The sequence below is a fragment of the Syngnathus acus genome, chromosome 15 (genome assembly GCF_901709675.1).
Source record: "Syngnathus acus chromosome 15, fSynAcu1.2, whole genome shotgun sequence".
NCBI lineage: Eukaryota > Metazoa > Chordata > Actinopteri > Syngnathiformes > Syngnathidae > Syngnathus > Syngnathus acus.
The window spans coordinates 12,329,443-12,346,210 of record NC_051100.1 but is presented as its reverse complement, the minus strand read 5'-3'; the positions used below and the strand labels follow the sequence as shown (position 1 = coordinate 12,346,210).

Here is a 16,768-nt window from a genome sequence, read left to right as displayed (position 1 = left end):
TTTTTTTTCCTGTGCGGCTCCGCGGCCCGGTGGTTGGGGACCACTGCTATAGATGCAGACTTGTCATCTTGGCTCTCGCAGCGCTTTGCCATAGAAAGATGCTAAGATTTGTCTTTGCAAATTTATTGAACATGTTGACAAGCACAACTTTGGAGTACATGATTGGAAACACTGAAAGTTACATCATGTTCAAAAGGGTTAGGTTGAAAATCCTCAAACCAAACCTCGACGGCGTTACTTCGAGACAAGACACTGTACAACTAGTGCAACATCACCAGCAACAGAAGAGCAAAACTTATCGACACAAAATAATGGCGCTTTGTTTTCTTGGATTTTCCAGACTTTTTAGTTTGTTTTTTTCTACATTTCAATGGACACGAGGCAAACTTCAAAACACGACACTGTACAATTGAGTGCAACGTCACCACCAACAAAAGAGCAAAAGTCATCAACACTGATCTGACGCAAAATAAATGGCGCTTTGTTTTCTTGGATTTTCTACTTTTTGAGTTTTTTTTTTTTCCACACTTCAGTGGACACGAGGCAAACTTCAAAACACGACACTGTATAATTGAGTGCAACATCACCACCAACAAAAGAGCAAAAGTCATCAACACTGATCTGACACAAAATAAGTGGCGCTTTGTTTTCTTGGACTTTCCAGACTTTTTGAGGGCTTTTTTACATTTCAATGGACACGAGGCAAACTTCAAAACTGTACAATTGAGTGCTGAACTGACAGGGTGCACAAAAGAAATACGGCGCTATGTTATCTTGGCAGAACATTTCAAATTTTCTTGAAAGGCTTTTTTGACATCTCACTGGACACACTCTGTATTTAACCTGAGCAACTTTTTTTTTCTTTCTATTTTTTTTTCTTCTTCTCCTCGCCAGCTTTCTCCACCCTCAGTAACTGCTTTTGAGGTGGCAAACTTTGATGGATCTCTTACCAATGTTAACTTCTTCGGCACTGCGCTACACTGCTTGGTCTTGTACTCTTGTACTTGTCAGCGCCTCCCCTGCCAGGTTGATGGACTTGAGCGACACGTCCCCGTGCAGTTTCAGCAGCGTGACGCGTGGCAGGTCGTGCTCGTGGTGGTAGGCGTAGTATAGCCAGTGGTCCGCGGCGAGCACGTGGAAGCCACGCTCGTCGCACTGGATGACGATCTGAAGGACAGCAGCAATTAGGTGGCTCGCAGCATGGCGCTGGCGAGTGTGCGCGCGAACGTAACCTCAAAATTGACTCCAGGTTGCAGGGGGGCCTCGAGCAGCTGGTTCTGTTGCTTGACGCCCTGGTCGCTGGCCAGTTTGGAGGTCAGCGAGATGGTTTTGGTCAAGACGTCCAGCTCGACCTGGAGGGCCATTTTGCCATCGCCGTAGAGAAGGTTGGCTTGGAAGCTGCAATTAAAGCACAAATGTTGTCGCCACCATTCTCGGGGGCCTGCCTCGTGGATGTTCCCGCTCGTCTCTCGTGAAGGCTTTGGCCTTCTCTGGGTGTGCCTCGTACCCCTTTGTCTTTTCGTTGCCTTGCCCGCTGATGGTGATGGTGCTCCCCACCTGGAGCCCTTCCATCATTTCCACCTGTAGGTCCTTGCACTGCACGCACACGCAATCGTAGTGCCATCAACGCACATGCGTGACAAGATGAAGGACCAGCTAAAAAATAAAAGCGTTTGCGTGGCACTCACACTGCCAGCTGACATGAAGAACAAGAGTTTGGAATCGGTCCGTTCCACCTGCTGCTTGGCTTCCACCTGCGGCTCGGCTTGACTGGCAAGCGGGTAATGCGCTTTGGGGATTTTGCACACGAAGTGATTGAGCTGCGCGCAGGACATTCGCTTCCATCGTCCCGTCTGAAAAGACAAAGGGGGGCCTGTGGTTTAGTGGGCCGCGCAGGCGTGCGCGCAAATACTCATCGCTTCTGCGCGCACCTGGTAGGCCACCGCCACGCATTTCTCGTCCTCGTTGAGCCAGTTGTTGGGCTCCCCGGCGCCCCAGAAGGTCAAAGTCACAGGCTTGTGGTCCGACCACACAAACATGCCGGGAACGGCCAGGTCGTTGAGTCCGGTCCACGTGTCGCCAGCGTCTGCAGAGGACAGGCGGGACGTCAGATCTCTGGAAGCGGCGTCAGAGAGCATGGCTCGGTCTGCGCACCAAAGTACAAGGTCGTTCTCAGCCACTCCTGCTCCACCTGGGAGCCGATCGACACGAGTTGGGTGCCAACACTCCCGCAGGCGTGTTGAGCGTCGGCCCAGGTCTTTTTGTCGTCAAAAGCTTTGTAGCAAGAGCCCGCAAACTGGTCCCAGTCAGGTCCCGGGCATCTCGTCTCTGCCCATGAGATGAAGTGAGGTGTCATCATAAATTGACGCGACAGCACTCCGTAAACTCACCTCCGTCGGCAAAGGTGAAAGCCAAAGCCCCCATTTGGTCGGATCTGCGGAGATTCGAGCGGTCGTTAGCTGGCTTCCGTCATCGGATCGAGCGGTGAAAACGGGCCACTCACTGTTTGGAGAAGATTTCGTTTTGGATGGAGTCGGTGAAGACATTCTGCGGCGGCGCTCTCAGCAAGGTGCACTCTCCTCCCGTCTTGTCACGAATGACGCCGGCGTGAACGGCGGCGGCGCAGATGTGCGAGTCCTGCGCTCACGGAAAGCAGGCGTCAGAGTCGTCGGAGACGAGAAGGGACGTGGCGCCACCGTACCGCTTTGTACACCGACGTGCCGTAGACTTGGTTTTCCAACTTGGCGCAACCCGGCGGACACAAGACCCTGCGGACGACACGACGGACGGCTGTTGTGAGATTTAAGGCGAAACCTCCGACACGCCGCGGCCACTCACGTTTTGGGATGGCCGTCGAAGCCGACGTCGGCGAGCCACTGGTCGCAGCTGATCATATCTGCGGAGGCAAGAGCGAGTCAGTCTGTTTTTGACGGAGGGCCGGCACAACGGCGCGCTCGCTCACTGCCAAGCTCGCATCCCAAGACGTCAAAGCGGATGCCGACGCTCCATCGGTGGTCCAGCGGGTAGATGCGCATGTACTGGGCCATCACGGGCACGGTCAGCATCTGAGTCCCGTCGGGAGCAAACTGGGAAGAAAGAGCAGCCGCTGCATTTGCATTTGTGGATGACAAAGGTGAAAATCCGGACGGCTCAGCGGCTGCTCACTCACTTGCTGGGGGTGCTTGGTGTAGGCCCGTCCGTCCACACTGTGGTGCATCTTAAGTTTGGACCGGTACCCGTGGGAGGCCGATGGACAGGGCTGGATGGCGAGGGCCGTCACCTGTTTGGTCTCACCGAAGTTCACCTCGATCCAGCTTATGACAGCTGAGGAAGGGCCGCGATTGATTAGTCAGCGTACGAGTGCCGGCGACCGCCGAGTTTTCTACATACAATTTGCTGACGGTTTCCAGCAGCTTTCCCCGTTCAGGCGCGCTTTGTCCGCGGTGAAGCCCCTCGCAAAGGAGGAGGCTTTCAGCTTCAGGTTTGTCAGGCTGCCTTGCGTGTTGCCCAGACTTTGATAACACTCTTTGGACAGCCAAAACAGTTAATTTTGTGCCCGACTGACTTACCTCATGCGTGGACGCTCGCAGCACCGTCTTGCGTGGTTTGTTGACACAACAATTCATATGGCAAAGAGAAAAGAGAGAAAAGGCCTACCGTCTGCTTCGCAGGTGTAGATCATCTGGAGGTATTTGGAGATGTTGGGGCAGCGGTCCTCCTTCATGGGCTTGATGAGGCACTGGCGATAGTTGTCGCATTCTTTCTTGTAGTGAAGGAAGGCGCCTTCCAGCGAACATTTGCCTGCGAGCGAGCAGCCAGTTGCACGTCAGCCTGGCGCTGCTGCACAAAACCAAAGGACGGATGGCCTCCTACCGTCTGATCCCATTTGGGTTGGGCAGACGTCACCGCTCCTCCGTCCGTAGAAGGCCGACTGGATGCGGATGGCTTTGCCCTCGGGACAGGTGGCGCGGCCGTCCGCGTTCTTGCATACCTCGAGCTTGACGAAGCCTGCGAGGGCAGGGTCGCTCATTTCTGGCTGCTATCTTTGCAAGTGGCAATTTCTTACCAGCGTGAGGCAGCGGAGCTGGTTGCGCTGTCGCCGCTGCAAGACCAAAGCCAAAGGTCAGCATGCCTTGAGATGGAGCGGGCTGTCCCGTCCAGTGCCATCCCGTCCTACCTCTTCTCTTGCAGATGTAGCCTCTCTTGTTCTCGCACATGTCAAATTTCCAGTAGCCGTTGTCAGTGAGGAAGGAAAGACAGTCTCCGTTAGATTTGCTGTCATGGTGACCTGCAAGGTGGCAACAGAGACTGAGCCCACCACGCCAAGCGCTCAATACGAGCGAGGCTCGAGACAAACCTGCGCTCCAGTGGACGTAGCTGAACGGGGAGCCGTCGGCCCAGCTGCTGCCGTCCTCGGCGAGGGAGGCTTTGGCGTCCAGCCACAGGGAGGGAGATGTCAGTAGAGCCTTGCTGTGACCTTTGGATCAAAATTTGAACATGGAGCGAGAGTGGACAACATCGTACAGAAGCGCGCACGTTAGAAGGCAACTCTGTGCCGCCTTTGACTCTGGGGCGCTGCGATGAGGCCCGCCAACATTGGCCAGCGTCGCGTGGGGGACACCTGCTCAGCATTGGAGGAATTTGGGTGACGGTGAGCATCTGAACATGGCTAAAAGCTCCAAAAGGGTTAACCAGGAAATATTGAACCATTGGTGGATTTGGATTTTGGCTCAGGCAACGCCAGACACATGAACAAGCGTGAAGCGAAGACACAATAGAGGAGACCACATTAAGATACAATAGGCAGACACAAAGTGAGAAAGACACACACACACACGCGCACACAGCCGCCGGCCTACCGTGTACAAAAGCCTGCTCATGGGAGTCGGTGATGGCGAGCAGGTCAGCTCCGTAGAGCTTGCAGTCGTCGCGCGCCTCTTTCCAGGTTTTGCGGCCGCTTCCTCGCATCAGGTAGCAGAAGTCGTTGGCGGGGTTGTCCAGCCACTCCCAGCCGCATTTGTCACTCCAGCCTGCAAGCCACAAGTCGGGAGAATTGCCACACGAGACGACATGCGGCTCAACATCGAGACGCCCACCCACCTGGGAGCTGCTGAGGTCGAATGCGCCGGGCTACAAGGGTGCGAGAAGGAGCGCAAATGAGCACAAACTAAATGTGCCTGGTGGTGACGGTGCGTGACGTCCACACCTTTTTGACAGGTGAACACGATTAGGGAATTGCATTGGTGGTTGTAGACCTGTCCAGTCCGTGACACTCTCCCACAATCATCTGAGGATGGATATCCCGGGTACCACAGAGCTGGGTCCTGTGGAGATTGGTGACATGCGCTTAGGTTGTTGCGCACTGCTACCTTCGCTCGTCAACATTTTTTCACAAGTTCGCAACAGGGCTACTATCTTGAACTTTTAAAACAAGCAGTTTCCTGGCCTGTCAAATGAAGACCTTTCCTCAGAATTTCGTTTTTTATTTACTCTTTTTTGTCAATTCCAACATCTTTCTTCTGTCATCATATTACATCTGGCTTATTCGTTCATTTTTTTTTAATCACACATTGATGTTTTTGTCTTGAAATTTGCACTTTTGAATTCTTGTCAATGAAAACTTGCTTTTTTCTTCAACTGCCGTGATGGGCTACTTACCATAGCTGTTTTGTCACGCCACTCAAACATCTTGATGTTCTTCTTCAGTCCCACATGAAAGTTGTCTTCCATGTGAGCTTGCAGAAGAAGAACAAGTTAGTGCCACAAGCGCAGCCAAACTTGACAGAAGTTGCCTTGCGGTCATCGCCATTTTTTTTTTTTTTTGTGCTCACCGATCAACCAATCGCCGTCTTCCCGTGAGTGGACACTTGCCAGGTGACCTCCCCATAGGACGCAGTCATCCTCGGCCCCCTGCCAAGTTTTCTTAGTGTTCTCAAAGCGATAGCAGAAATGGCCGCGGAGGAAGTCGCCAGGGTCACAGGCAGAAGCTGAAGGCCCAAAGTCAGATTGAGGGGAATCTTGTGATGGGGCGGTGAAGGTGCAGAAAAAAGCATCTGTGTCACTCACTTTGCACCGGAGTGAGCGCCAAACCGGCGGTCTTGTTGCACGGTTGTCCCTCCTGGCAGCCTGTGGGAAGACAAAGTGACGGCGCTCCTCTCAACACGAGGACGGACGACGTGCGGCTTACCGTCGGGGGAGCGTTTGCACATGTACGCCAGGGAGGACTCGCACGAGACCTTTCTCCACTTGCCAGGGTGGTAATCCTTATGAGCGTTTGGGAGGACGTACGCGCAGGACTCCAAATTGGTGCTGTCGTGTCGTGTACAGCCACCGACAAACAAAGCAAAGAACAAAGCCGTCAGCGTGGGCCTTTTCTTGTGCCGTGCGTTGTGCAGGACAGTCGCGCATTTTTATTACGTTTCACACGTCCCGCAAATTGAGGCGTTGTCCCGCATTGATATTGACAGTCAATTAAATTTGGCATTTATCAAATAGGGGGCAGGGCGTGCAATTCAAACAGGGACGCGGCGATGTGCGCCCACAATGCAAATCAGGTTAGCTTCAGAACGCTAGGATGAGACAGAGACCTGGAGGACAGCACAACTACAACGGCCAAGAAGCGGAGATGCGGCTACAATGCAGACTGCGAAACTATCTAACCCTGGGTGAAACCAGTGAAAGGCGAGTCTGGTAAAGTTGTCTGAAGTGTGCTCGAGTCATTTTTACATCACTGACAGAGAGGTGAGTGAATATGACGTGAGACGACACGGCAGCTTGAGAGGCACCGTAAAATAGTATGAAAGCATCATGCTGACTGTTTTCTCACATGAGAACACTTGGGAGAGTTCCATTTAAATAAGATATTTAAGTTTTTGTTTGCAGGTTATTATGTCCTACTGAATCAACCAAATGGCAAAGCATAGTAATGTTTTATGCCAAGGGGCAGAATAGAAACGTTGATATTTTCAAAAGTTCTTTGAGACTACCTTGATGCATTGGTATCGCACATTGTCCCACACAAACGTAGCCTTTGTCCCCCATCTGGTGAATTGGGATCTGGTCACCCTAGGCGCTCCACGATGCGAGTGTTACCTTGCGGCTTCTAGGCACTCCACGATGTGACTTTGTTACCTTGCGACTTTAACGGTTGCCCAGTTGCTGTGGTTCAGCAGCGTGTTGTCGGACCATTTCAGCTCCTTGCCTGACACTTGAGGACACAACTTGTGGTTGCATTCCTGCGGAGACCAATCCCGGTTGTCATCCTAGCACGCGTTCAGCGTCAACAGCCGCTCACGCTTAAACTCACCAGGTTGGAGAGTCCTATCCAGAACGAGCGGGCCCCCATTTTGCCCTTCACAAAGTCTTCCTCGGCTGAGGAGTTGAAGGAGACCAGGTCACCGCCCTCCAGGACGCAGTGGAAACGAGCCCCCAGCCAACCGTTGGGGTCCACCATCTTCTTGTAGCAGCTGGAGCTGAACGCCTCCCATCCGGGACCGCACGAAATGCCTGAGGACACGTTTGGCTGTTAGTCTGACACATCAGTGCAAGACGACGGCGCCCTCGCGTGGTCGCTCGGTAGTAACGCCTTACAAACGCAATACCTGGCAGTCACGCATTCCGTTGAGGGTGGCGCCAACTTGCTGGGGGTATTTTTGTTACAATTCTACACGCCAGTGACGTGCGGTGAGGGTTGGGGTTGGTGAGGCACTGACAGAGTCAGATTTACAAACGTACTGTATGACGCTAAGGCACTGACTCCCAAGTCAGATTTACATGCATATATGGTTGTTATCCCATTCTTGATTAAATGTAATAACATTTTAAACACACCACTGTACATTTAAACACACCACTGCAGTATTCTTACCTTTACTTGTAAATGAAGTCCATTCTCCTGTCCTTCTGGACGAAGATCTCGATGACAGGGAAAGCAATAAAGTCGATTTTTGGCAGCACAACCACAAAGCCAGTCTTTTTTAGAGTACCAATCCTTTTGAAACGAACGTGTTGTAGTCCGTCCCGGGAGGCCCGTAGTTTGAATTAATCCTCGCAAATCTGGCGTTGGTCTTCCCTTACTTATGGTTTCTTGCTTTGACTGAAAGTCAAGTTTTGAAAAATTTCTTATTTTCGAGATTATATCCACCATTGTCAGGGAAAACAAAGCCAAATAGCAACGCGTTAGCACCGAATGTTGTTGGTTGTTTTTCTTCTTAATTTACTCTCGCATTTACTCGTGTCGTGAACTATTAGCCGGAGGCTCACTATCGCCCCATCTTCGCGGCAAAAGTACTGGCTGCCTCAAGGCTCGTATTTTCACCCGCTGACTGCAAGCAAGCACTCGCCGTTTGCACGCGGTGTACGGTTTGTACGGTGCGCGATGCTGGCTGCGTTGGGCGACTCTCCGAACACAACCACCCTCGGACGCCCGCTTTCAAATTTTACTTTTTTTTCTTCATTAGCTAATTCTTTACCTTCACAAAACGTCGTCCTGGCGCCCAACGTCAGTGCGAATGCCACAAGTGCGGCGATGCTCATGATGTCCAGTCGAGCAGCCTGCGCCATGCAAGCTGAAGTTGAAACAGAAGATAAATAGAAGCTGACGTTGAAGCAAAAGTGGTTTACGCAGAAGATGAAGCAGAAGCTGGAGTTGAAGCAAAAGCAGCTGAAGCCAAATTTGAAACAGGAGCTGAAGTACAGAAGCAGAGCAGAAGATGAAGCTGAAGCTAAAGCAGTTGAAGCTAAAGTTGAAGCAGGAGCTGAAGTACAGAAGCCGAAGCAGAGATCCGAAGCAGCGCCGGAATTCGGATCTCTGCAGCTGAGCCTGTGGAGAGGAAATGCGGGACAGGGGCACCTCAGCACGGGCCGGCTTATAAGGCCGAGGAGGACAAGCCCACGCGTACAGGAACGCACCAGAGAGCAAAGGTGACGCTTGCATGTGCGCAACAGTTGCCGTCGCCCTTTCATACACACCGGGGCAAGCTGCGTTGCGGGGCGTTATGACGTTATTTGAAAGGCTCGCCAGAGGAGGGCTTCTCCTCCCTCGTCAGCTCGGCTTTGAGTCAAGGCGGCGTGCAGCAGGGGCTTATGACGGCATTTGAAAGCAGACGGCGAGCGAGCAAGCAATCTAAACACGTCGACGCAGCACACCTCACACTGAAAGCAAGGGTGCTGCTTCTGAGCAAACTTCCAGAGTCGGTCCAATGTTTTACCCGGCAGTTTTCGCACATGGATTTGATTTCACCCTAATTAAAGCTTTTTCGTAAATTGTCATTGATATCGACACATGTGCCTGAAAAAATTGATTTGGCTGGATAGACGGATTTTATTTTTCTTGAGTCAACCCTTGCCTTGTCAGGCGTAGACATCTATTAGACGTCTGGTCTATGATCATATTTTGAAATTTTAAACTGTCAATCAGCTGTAAGTTGTATAAATAATGTACAGAAGTTGTTTGGCTTTGTTTTTAACGACCATTGAGCCGTACATGTGAAGTGTGGTTATTTCTGTAAACTGATATAGACGTCTATAATAGGTCTATCTATAGTCCTAGAATAGACAGCTATATTAGGTCTGTGTCGACCTTATTTGGACCTCTATATTAGGTTAATAGAATAACGACGAATTTAAATCCATCAAATATGAGATATTAAACCCTAAACCAGCTGTAGGTTGTATGAATAATGTACAGAGGTTGCATTGCTTTGTTTTAAACAACCATTGATCCGTGTGAAGTGTGGTTATTTCTAAATTAGGTCTATGTATGTGTAGACCTAAAATAGATGCCTATATTAAGTCTATGTGTGGACCATTTTTAGATGTCTATTTTAGGTCTATACATAGACGTCTGTTTTAGGTCTATAGAATAACCTAAAATAGACGACAAGATTAATTCCATCAAATATGAAATATTAAACCCCAAACCATTCTGTAAGTTGTATAAATAATGTAGAGAAGTTGTATTGCTCTGTTTTTAACAATCATTGAACCGTGTGAAGTGTGGTTATTTCGGTAACCTGATATTAGGGCTATGGAATAACCTAAAATAGACAACAAAATTAAATCCTTCAAATATGAATTATTACCGTTTTTTTCCATGTATAATGCGCCCCCATGTATAATACGCACCCTAAAAATGGCATGTTGATGCTGGAAAAAAGCCTGTACCCATGTATAATACGCACCCAAATTTTGACTCCTACTTAAGTCTGTAAACGTAAAATTATTTCAGAAAAAAGATCATCTTTGGGAACAACCGGATGTTATTCTGCCGGTCAGTATCACTGCGCATGCGCTAGCAAACTCGATAGCGAAGAAATGTTTCGGATTTGTGTAGGGTACATTGTGACAGCAAACGAGCAGGTGATCGCGCAAGCGTCTGATACGAGAGCATTTTGTTCGTATGGAGCGTGTTTGAAGTGAACAGCAGAGAAGAAAGCGCATCTGTAATGGCGGCCTCCGTATCATATCCGGATAAAAAGAAAAAAAATTTTTTTTTTGTACCCATGTATAATGCGCACCCCAGATTTTAGGACAATAAATTAGTTAAATTTTGCGCATTATACATGGAAAAAAACGGTAAACCCAAAACTGTTGGATTTTGTCCACAATTTAGGGAGCGCGCTATCTGCGCCTCAGGGCAAAAGCCATTGCCAATCACCTGTTATCCAATTTACTCACTGCGTGCTCGTTTGATTTCTTCAGATTTAGGAAAATGCTAAGACACTGAAGCAGAAATTAGACTTACACAGGTTGGTTGAGTTCAATCACAATTCTTGTTAAGAAAGCTCTGTTTTCAGGAAAGTACAATACAGCACTGGGCCTTCCGTGCGACCATGCTCAAGAGCAGAAAGTCTCCATTCCGAAAAGGCAACGTTCAAGGTTCTTTGGTCAGCTTATATTCAGTTGCACATGCCGGTGTGGGCCGAGTTTGATGCGTGATGAGTCAGGGGGTGTGGCAAGTTCGCAGGAGATTTTGATTCCATGGGAGTGGGTGCTGGTTCAGTGAGAGCTGGTTCCGTTGGGGTGGGTGCTGATTATGGGCAATTCGGTGTGTGTGGAAGCTGTTGTCTTCCATCCCGTCTTTCGGCCTTGGCGATCATCTTTGGCCGGGTTCTTGGCTGTCTCCCTCTGGCACCTGCTGGTTTTATCTCCAAGTGACCTTCCTGTAAACATTCTGCTCCATTTTTGCACATACACTGTCGCACCTCATCCATTCGTCATTCTTTCAATTTTGTCATTTTGTACGGAATTATGTGAGCTCTTGGCTGTGACATCATCAATTTATTAATGTTCCCTGACTATGCAAGGTTTGTACTCACCACTTACCATCTTTTCATTAGTTTGTTCTTTTGATACTCCATGTACTTGCTTACGTCATCATATTCTTAGTTTAATCATGCTTCCAACCATATCTTTTCTTTGTTAGGCAAAATATTTCCCTCTGTCCAGAACGTTCAGTAGTAATCTAAAACTGGCGTCTAGCATTAGTCAAAACATAAGATACAATCAAGTACTGAACGTTTTTAGACGACTTTGGCAATGTCCATGATTTAGAGAATCATCAGGCATGCATTAAACAGTTCCTTAAGGGTCATTAAGCTATTCAGGCAATATATAAAAAAACATTTGTTATTTCAAAGTGCTCAGAAATATATATCAGATCATAAAGTTATAAAAACCTTTGTCATTACCACCTATCAAAAATGTCTAGTTATGTCTTCTTTATTGATTTGGTGTGTAGGTATAATTACTATATGCTTAAAATATTTCTTTTATTGCTTTAATATGTGAATATACTTGTCTGCTTATGTACTTTATTCAATGAGGTTTGAGCATATCTGTTTTTGTAGCTAGGCAGGACTTTTTGTATTTCGACCCCATTCCTTCAAAACCATTCTGTAAGTTGTATAAAGAATGTACAGAGGTTGTGATGCTTTGTTTTAAACAACCATTGATCCGTATGAAGTGTGGTTATTTCTATAACCTCATATTAGGGTTATGTAATTGTACTAAGTTCATTTTGTCTTCACTTATAGATTAGTTGACTGGTTCTTTTATCACAGACAAATTATTGAGGTTGTTTGATTTACCTGACGTGTACTTCCGCCTGACTCACCTGCCAAATCTGACAGGTGAGCCATGCCTTCATACAACAGCTGATAAAGACGCAACTCACCTACACCAGTGACACTGATGAAGAGTGGAATTATAATGTGGACAAAATTGAATTGAGGACTTTGTTTTTCTTGTAAATCAAGCAAAAAATCACTGAAAAGTCAGTAACTTTGACAGTATAGCAATTACACCAAACGCAACCCTGCAGGTTCCACTTGTAAACTATCAAGAGTGAAGGGGGGTTCAACAGCATCCAAAATTTTGACTAACCAATTCGAGGCTTAATCATTCTGTCATTCAGTCTTGCATCCTGTTTGTCATTTATTTCCTTGAACATCATGTCAAATGTCTCCAGATCAGTCATGGGCAACCGTCCACTCTCCGCGTCACATTATATATGAGAGTTGAGGCTCCTCAGCCCAGGGATTGCCAGAAGGGTCTCCACAAATGACCTTCAGAAACTCTGAGAATAAACAGAAATAGAAATAAAATACCCCTCCGTGAGTCGTCACCTTATTGTGGTGGAGGGGTTTGCGTGCCCCTATGATCCTAGGAGCCATGTTGTCTGGGGCTTCATGCCCCTGGTAGGGTCACCCATGGCAAAAGGGTCCTAGGTGAGAGGCCAGACAAAGCACGGCTCACCCAAGCCCCTTATGACGAAAAACATAAATGGACTTCGTTTTGGCTCGCCCGGACGCGGGTTACCGGGGCCCCCCTCTGGAGCCAGGCCTGGAGGTGGGGCTCGAAGGCGAGCACCTGGTGGCCGGGCCTTCGCCCATGGGGCCCGGCCGGGCACAGCCCGAAAAGAAAACGTGGGTCCCCCTTCCCATGGGCTCACCACCTGTAGGAGCGGCCAAAGGGGTTGGGTGCAGAGTGAGCTGGGCGGCGGCCAAAGGCTTGGCAGTCCGATCCCCGGCTGCAGAAGCTGGCTCTTGGGACATGGAATGTCACCTCTCTGGCTGGAAAGGAGCCCGAGCTGGTGGGTGAGGCAGAAAAATTCTGACTAGACATAGTCGGACTTGCCTCCACACATAGTTTGGGCTCTGGTACAAGCCCTCTCGAGAGGGGCTGGACTCTCTTCCACTCTGGAGTTGCCCACGGTGAGAGGCGTCGAGCAAGTGTGGGCATACTTATTGCCCCCCGGCTGGGCGCCTGCACATAGGGGTTCACCCCGTTGAACGAGAGGGTAGCCTCCCTCCGCCTTCGGGTGGGGGGGACGGGTCCTGACTGTTGTTTGTGTCTATGCACCAAACAGCAGCTCAGAGTACCCACCCTTCTTGGGGTCCCTGGAGGAAGTGCTGGAGAGCGCTCCTTCTGGGGACTCCATCGTTCTACTGGGTGACTTCAATGCTCACGTGGGCAATGACAGTGAGACCTAGAAGAACTGATTGGGAGGAACGGCCCCCCCGATCTGAACCCGAGCGGTCTTCTATTATTGGACTTCTGTGCTCGACACGAATTTTCTACAATGAACACAAGGGTGTCCATGGCCTAGGGTGTCCTGGTGCAGGACATTGAGTCCGAGTGGACCATGTTCCGCGCCTCCATTGTTGAGGCAGCCGACCGGAGTTTTGGCCGTAAGGTCGTTGGTGCCTGTCGTGGCGGCAATCCCCGAACCCGCTGGTGGACACCGGCGGTAAGGGATGTCGTCAAGCTGAAGAAGGAGTCCTATCGGTCCGTTTTGGCCTGCGGGACTCCGGAAGCAGCTGACAGGTACCGGATAGCCAAGCGGAACGCGGCTTCGGCGGTTGCTGAGGCTAAAACCCGGGCGTGGGAGGAGTACGGCGAGGCCATGGAAAATGACTTCCGAACGGCTTCGAGGAAATTCTGGTCCACCATCCTGCGTCTCAGGAGGGGGAAGCAGTGCACCGTCAACACTGTTTACAGTGGAGATGGGGTGCTGCTGACCTCGACTCGGGACGTCGTGAGTCGGTGGGGAGAATACTTCGAAGACCTCCTCAATTCCACCTACACGCCTTCCATTGTGGAAGCAGGGCCTGGAGACTCTGAGGCGGACTCTCCAATCTCTGGGGTCGAAGTCACTGAGGTAGTTGAAAAACTCCTCGGTGGCAAGGCCACCATCCGGAGTGGATGAGATCCTTCCGGAGTTCTTAAAGGCTCTGGATGTTGTGGGGCTGTCATGGCTGGCACGCCTCTACACCATTGCGTGGACATCGGGGACGGTGCCTCTGGATTGGCAGACTGGGGAGGTGGTTCCGCTCTTTAAGAAGGGGGACCGGAGGGTGTGTTCCAATTACAGGGGAATCACACTCCTCAGCCTCCCTGGTAAGGTCTATTCAGGGGAGCTGGAGAGGAGGGTCCGTCGAGAAGTCGAACCTCGGATTCAGGAGGAGCACTGTGGCTTTTGTCCTGGCCGTGGAACAGTGAACCAGCTCTACACCCTCGGCAGGATCCTCGAGGGTGCATGGGAGTTTGCCCAACCAGTCCACATGTGTTTTGTGGACTTGGAGAAGGCGTTCGACCGTGTCCCTCGGGAGGTTCTGTGGAGGGTGCTTCGGGAGCACGGGGTGCCGTGCCAATTCATAAGGGCGGTTCCGTCCCTGTATCATCGATGGCAGAGTTTGGTCCGCATTTCCGGCAGTAAGTCGGATTCGTTCCCAGTGAGGGTTGGACTCCGCCAAGGCTGCCCTTTGTCACAGATTCTGATCATAATTTTTATGTACAGAATTTCTAGGCGCAGCCGATGCGTTGAGGGTGTCCGGTTTGGGGACCTCAGCATCGCGTCTCTGCTCTTTGCAGACGACGTGGTGCTGTTGGCTTCTTCAAGCCGTGATCTCCAGCTTTCACTGGAGCGGTTCGCAGCCGAGTGTGAAGCGGTTGGGATGAGGGTCAGCACCTCCAAATCCGAGTCCATGGTCCTCGGTCGGAAAAGGGTGGAATGCCCTCTCCGGATCGGGGATAAGAGCATGCCCCAAGTGGAGGAGTTCAAGTATCTTGGGGTCTTGTTCACGAGTGAGGGCAGGTTGGAGCGCGAGAACGACAGGCGGATTGGTGCAGCGTCGGCAGCAATGCGGACTCTGTACCGGTCTGTCGTGGTGAAGAGAGCGCCGAGCCAAAAGGCAAAGCTCTCGATTTACCGGTCGATCTACGCTCCTACCCTCACCTATGGTCACGAGCTATGGATCGTGACCAAAAGAACGAGATCCAGGATACAAGCGGCCGAAATGAGTTTCCTCCGCAGGGTGTCCGGGCTCTCCCTTAGAGATAAGGTGAGAAGCTCGGTCATCCAGGAGAGACTCGGAGTAGAGCCGCTGCTCCTCCACGTTGAGAGGAGCCAGATGAGGTGGCTCAGGCATCTCATCAGGATGCCTCCTGGACGCCTCCCTGGGGAGGTGTTCCGGGCATGTCCCACGGGTAGGAGACCCCGGGGATGACCCAGGACGCGCTGGAGAGACTATGTCTCCCAGCTGGCCTGGGAATGCCTTGGGATCCCCCGGGATGAGCTGGATGAAGTGGCTGGGGAGAGGGAAGTCTGGTAGTCCCTCCTAAAGCTGCTGCCACCACGACCCGACCCCGGATAAGCGGAAGAAGATGGATGGATGGATAGAAATAAAATGCTCACTTAAATTACTGCAGCTGTGACCACTTTTTAAATGACTAATGCCTACAAAAAAAACGTCATGGGCGTTTCACACTCACTTCCTAGCTGTTGAGGAATGAAGCAAATGTTAGCTGCAAGATTCAAATGAATCATTTTCCAATTATAAACTTTGCCTTGTTTGAAAAAAATGATGGCATTCGGTCTGTGCCTTTGAATGTGCTGCAATTTAATTTGGCTATTGTACATATCCAATAACGCTATTTTAAAATAGTACTGATAAAATTGCTTGTTCTACAAGTTGTTATCCAGTTGATGAAAATGTACAGGGTAAACCTGGGTTTTATTTTGCACTTTGACATCCGCCCCGGTTTCCGGAGTTTGAAAGTCATAAATGCAAAATAATAATAATAATAAGAAGAATACATTTTATTTTTAAGGTGCCTTTCAAGGCACTCAAGGTCGTCGTACAGACATAAAATAGCATGCACAATTAATAGAAAAAAGTACCTTTGTCAGGCCGGAAGACAATGCCACAGTGCGCAGGCGCGCTGTCCCGGCCGTAGCTCAAGCCGCAGCTGAAGGCGCAGCTCAAGCAGAGGAGCAAGAGGAGCTTTCCGCTCCTATGCAAAACTTGTATCCAAGTTTAACAGACCTGCACCCTCCCCCATATAATAGCAAAAAAGGTCAGGGTCACATTATTAGAACTCCTGTACGAACAGGAAGTATGACCAATGCTGCTAGATTTTCCCAAAATTTAGACAATGCTGATGTGCGCCCAATGATACAGGTGCCAAACCCTATTGCAGGGGAAGGCTACCCTCCACATACATTGTTGGATTTGGTCCACAATTAGGGAATCGCGCTATCCGCGCCTCACAGCCAAAGCCAGAGCCAATCATCTGTTATCCAATTTACTCACTGCGTGTTCGTTTTCTTTTTCAGTTTTAGGAAAAGACTAAGACACCGAAACAAAATTAGACTTACACAGGTTGGTTGAGTTCAATCACAATTCTTTGTGATATGGACAGTTTAATGTCTCAGGAACAAAAAGATGCCACATCTTTTGATGGAAATAATAGTTTTCAGCCTACA

At 49.8% G+C, this 16,768-nt stretch overlaps 2 protein-coding genes and 1 long non-coding RNA gene across 3 annotated transcripts; all 3 read right to left on the bottom strand.

The window, feature by feature from the left end:
- Positions 1-737: 737 nt before the first annotated feature.
- Positions 738-1,848, bottom strand: LOC119134942 (galectin-8-like). The gene is made up of 4 exons (XM_037272213.1): positions 1,689-1,848; positions 1,508-1,596; positions 1,233-1,398; positions 738-1,167 (listed from the first exon to the last, which is right to left on the bottom strand). Exons 1-4 carry the CDS (start codon positions 1,833-1,835, stop codon positions 976-978), a joined length of 594 nt encoding a protein of 197 aa, XP_037128108.1. The 5' UTR covers positions 1,836-1,848; the 3' UTR covers positions 738-975.
- Positions 1,849-3,879: 2,031 nt separating this feature from the next.
- On the bottom strand, positions 3,880-4,278 carry LOC119134987. Its single transcript, XR_005100464.1, has 3 exons — positions 4,178-4,278; positions 4,067-4,102; positions 3,880-4,008 (listed from the first exon to the last, which is right to left on the bottom strand). It is a non-coding gene; the product is annotated as an uncharacterized LOC119134987 (long non-coding RNA).
- Positions 4,279-4,867: 589 nt separating this feature from the next.
- On the bottom strand, positions 4,868-8,562 carry LOC119134646 (C-type mannose receptor 2-like). The gene is made up of 9 exons (XM_037271481.1): positions 8,472-8,562; positions 7,307-7,506; positions 7,132-7,235; positions 6,188-6,309; positions 6,067-6,126; positions 5,832-5,987; positions 5,659-5,735; positions 5,101-5,324; positions 4,868-5,030 (listed from the first exon to the last, which is right to left on the bottom strand). The coding sequence occupies exons 1-9, from the start codon at positions 8,560-8,562 to the stop codon at positions 5,021-5,023; spliced, it is 1,044 nt and encodes a 347-aa protein (XP_037127376.1). The 3' UTR covers positions 4,868-5,020.
- Between the last annotated feature and the right edge of the window lie 8,206 nt (positions 8,563-16,768).